At 53.3% G+C, this 3399-nt stretch overlaps 1 protein-coding gene across 1 annotated transcript; it reads left to right on the top strand.

Annotated features, from left to right (window-relative positions):
- Nucleotides 1-282: 282 nt before the first annotated feature.
- On the top strand, nt 283-1670 carry LOC127349176 (late embryogenesis abundant protein D-34). The gene is made up of 3 exons (XM_051374953.2): nt 283-707; nt 809-1111; nt 1198-1670. The coding sequence occupies exons 1-3, from the start codon at nt 363-365 to the stop codon at nt 1366-1368; spliced, it is 819 nt and encodes a 272-aa protein (XP_051230913.1). The 5' UTR covers nt 283-362; the 3' UTR covers nt 1369-1670.
- The last annotated feature ends 1729 nt before the right edge of the window (nt 1671-3399 follow it).

A 3399-nucleotide genomic window follows, 5' to 3' on the forward strand; every position in this document is an offset into this window, starting at 1 on the left:
GTACCCCGACGTAAACGAGCCCTGGACCGTATGACGTCCACGGGCCGGCGGAAACGGATATTTTGAACGTCCGAAATACGTCGGTCCGTGGGAGATGCCCTAACCGCTGACACTGGAGCCCCCGCCGCGGCACCTGGCCTGTCCTGCACCTGGAGCTACGATGCGCCTCCACATTGTCCCACACGTGTCAACGGCTCACCGCACGAGCCGCCTGCCTGCCATATACATAAGCACCATAGATATCCACAAGCACCGTGTCAATTCCAACATTCAGCTAGCTGCACTCACCGAGTCGCCAGTCGCCACCTTAATTACACAAGCTCAGAGCAACGAGGCAGATAACCAGACGCTTTCTCTCGAAGATGAGCCAGGGGCAGCCCAGGAGGCCGGCGTCGTCCGAGCAGGCGCAGGGCGAGGACGGCGCGATCAGGTACGGCGACGTGTTCCCGGCCGTGAGAGGCGGCCTCGCCAAGAAGCCCGTGGCGCCGCAGGACGCGGCGACGATGCAGTCGGCGGAGACCCTCATGTTCGGGGAGACGGTGAAGGGCGGGCCGGCCGCCGCGATGCAGTCCGCCTCCATGCGGAACGAGCGCATGGGCGCCGTCGCCCACGACCAGGCCACGGACGCCACCGCCGAGCAGGGCGTCTCCGTGTCCGAGACCCGCGTCCCCGGCGGACGCATCGTCACAGAGTTCGTCGCTGGACAGGTAATTATGACATGGGATTCAGAACAAGATATACCTGTCCTACTATGGCGTACGTGCCACAGGTTAAGACAGAACGGCTTGAACCGTTCCGCGTTGTGTAGGCTGTGGGCCAGTACCTGGCGCCGGATGATGATGCTCCCGCCGTTGGAGGTGGCGGCGGCGCAGGTGTGGCTGATGGCACAAAGATAACGATCGGCGAGGCGCTGGAGGCGGCGGGTTACGCGGCGGGAAGCAGGCCGGTGGAGCTCAGCGACGCGGCAGCGATCCAGGCGGCGGAAGTGAGGGCCACCGGGCTGGACGCCAATATCCCCGGTGGGTTAGCCGCAGAGGCGCAGTCCGCCGCGGACTCCAACGCCCTGGCCGCAAGCCACGAGGACAAGACCACTCTCGGCGACGTCCTCTCGGTACGTACGCGTGCTGCACGTACACCAAGCTACTGTATATATTTGTTTCTTCACGTCACCAACATGTCCGGCCGGGGTGCTTGCAGGATGCGACGAGGCTGCTGGTTGCGGACAAGGAGGTGGAGGTGGACGATGCGGCGAGGGTGGCGATGGCCGAGACGCGGAACAAGGAGGACGGGACGGCGAGGCCTGGAGGGGTGGCCGCGTCCATGGCTACAGCCGCGCGGATCAACAGCCATAGTGGGACGCGTATATAGGGAGGAGCTGCCTGCGCGTTTAGCGTTCCCGTTTGCTGTGTCTCCCGAGTACGTATGTACGTGTCGAGTCCTTAATACTAGTAATGTCTTAATGCTGCTCGTAGTAGTCGAGGTCAGTTAAGTACTTCTGGTCCTGGTCATAAATCCGTGTCCGTTTACAAGTGTGCCGTAAACATCTTCTGTACTTGTCTTATCAGCATGTATGCATATCACTCCGTTAGGATCAAGTCGTGCAACGTTGAATTAGCTATAGTCCCTTCTGCTAACTTTCGGCTAACTGTTCGATTATCTTTTTTCGCCAAATTCGAGCTGGTTGGTTCTGCCTTTTTTTGTTGCTGTGCTAGCGCATTTATGTGTTGTTTGTAGGCCTCTTCCCGTTATTGGGCTGCTGGAGCAATGGGCTTAATTGTACTTTCGAGGAGAGCAAAAGTGTTCGAGTAATGGACTTGATTTTTTTTACCTATGCTGTTTTTTTTTTGTATTTGTGTTTACTTTGCCTACTTTTGGGGGTTTGTTTTTCTTGTGTCTAAGTGTGGATAGTTGTGCAATTGCATATACTTTCTCCGTTCTATGAAATACGTTGAAGATTTATCTAAATTTAGATATAACTATCCACTAAATAGTATCTAGATATATTTAAATTTTAATAAATTTTAGACAATTTTCATGAGACAGAGGGGCTACATAGTTATTGTAACTCTTTGCATTTTTATGTGCAATTGGATGTATATGTGCAGTTATGTATGTATGTATGTATGTATGTATGTAATTGGAAACTCTTAGGGGGCAGCGTTTTGGCACTCAGGTGCAGATAGTCCTGATATCTGGACCGCATAAGATAGCATGTGGATCTGTGTCAGGCTTATTTTTGTTCAGACACGGTAATGCAGAAAGTGATGTATTGATGGCAGTGTATTGATTTATTGCATACCTATGAGCTGAGTAATTGACGGCCGTTTGAAGATCAGGTATGTGTACCAGTGGTCCAGGAAATGTTTTTCGCGGTACAGAATGCCAACACGGCACACTTACGCGTCTTTGTATCCCTCTGGTGATTACATTTGGTGTATCGCATGCAACATACACGCATCCCATATCGATTTTGCCGGCATGCACTCCTGTAATTGAATGCATTGCACCTGGATTGTCGTGGTGGACGCCTCGCCTGCAAGTAGTACAGTACTTTCGACGGATTAACTTCAAGACTTCAAGGATTAGCCACTCGATCCATCGTCGGGCATCGAACGGGCATCGCTTGTAGCAGCGAGCAGCGACCATGAGGGCAAGGCACGCCGCAACGGGCAACACTCAGCACTAGCCGCGGAGCTGAGTGGATCATCTCGATGGCGCCTCAGCATGGTATGAACGCGACCACATGGGCGAAATCTACCCGGTCGGCCTGTTGGATAAGCTCTTTTTTTGTGAAAGGCATGTTGAATAAGCTAGCTAGTAGCTGCTTAGGTGTTGTTACGTTTAGGGTTTACAGTTTTGATAGTTAGGGGTATATGTCGTTTTAGTGGGCTATTATCTCGTCAGGATTTTTTTTTCGCTTGATCGCGTCATGTGCAACCTAGCGTTGTTTTAGGATCGTCTTGGACTGCGCTCCAGCGTGGTGGGATGACACGATCTAGTCGGGGGTATGGCGATCGCCACGGCATGCTCTGTATTCATGTTAAATAAAAGCGAAAGACAGGAAAACAGTGAAGATTAACGCTGCACAAAAACTCCCTCATGTTCGTTCTTTCGATCCATCTCTCTCAATCTCAATCAATCTCTGGAGCGACAATTGGTATCAGAGCCGTGAGGGATGTCTAGCCCGCCGATGGCAGACAAGAAGAAGGGGACGCACGTGGAGAGTGGGACGTCGGGCACATCCAAGCCGATGTCAATGTCGCCGCGTCGCACATCTGCGCCGCCAGTCTATCGTCGCGAGCATAGCCCTTCGAGGCACGACGGACAAGAAGAAGGGCACGCACATGGAGAGGGGGATGTCGGGCACATCCAAGCCGTTGTCAATGTCACCGCGTCGCA

The sequence above is a fragment of the Lolium perenne genome, chromosome 4 (assembly GCF_019359855.2).
Source record: "Lolium perenne isolate Kyuss_39 chromosome 4, Kyuss_2.0, whole genome shotgun sequence".
Classification (NCBI taxonomy): domain Eukaryota; kingdom Viridiplantae; phylum Streptophyta; class Magnoliopsida; order Poales; family Poaceae; genus Lolium; species Lolium perenne.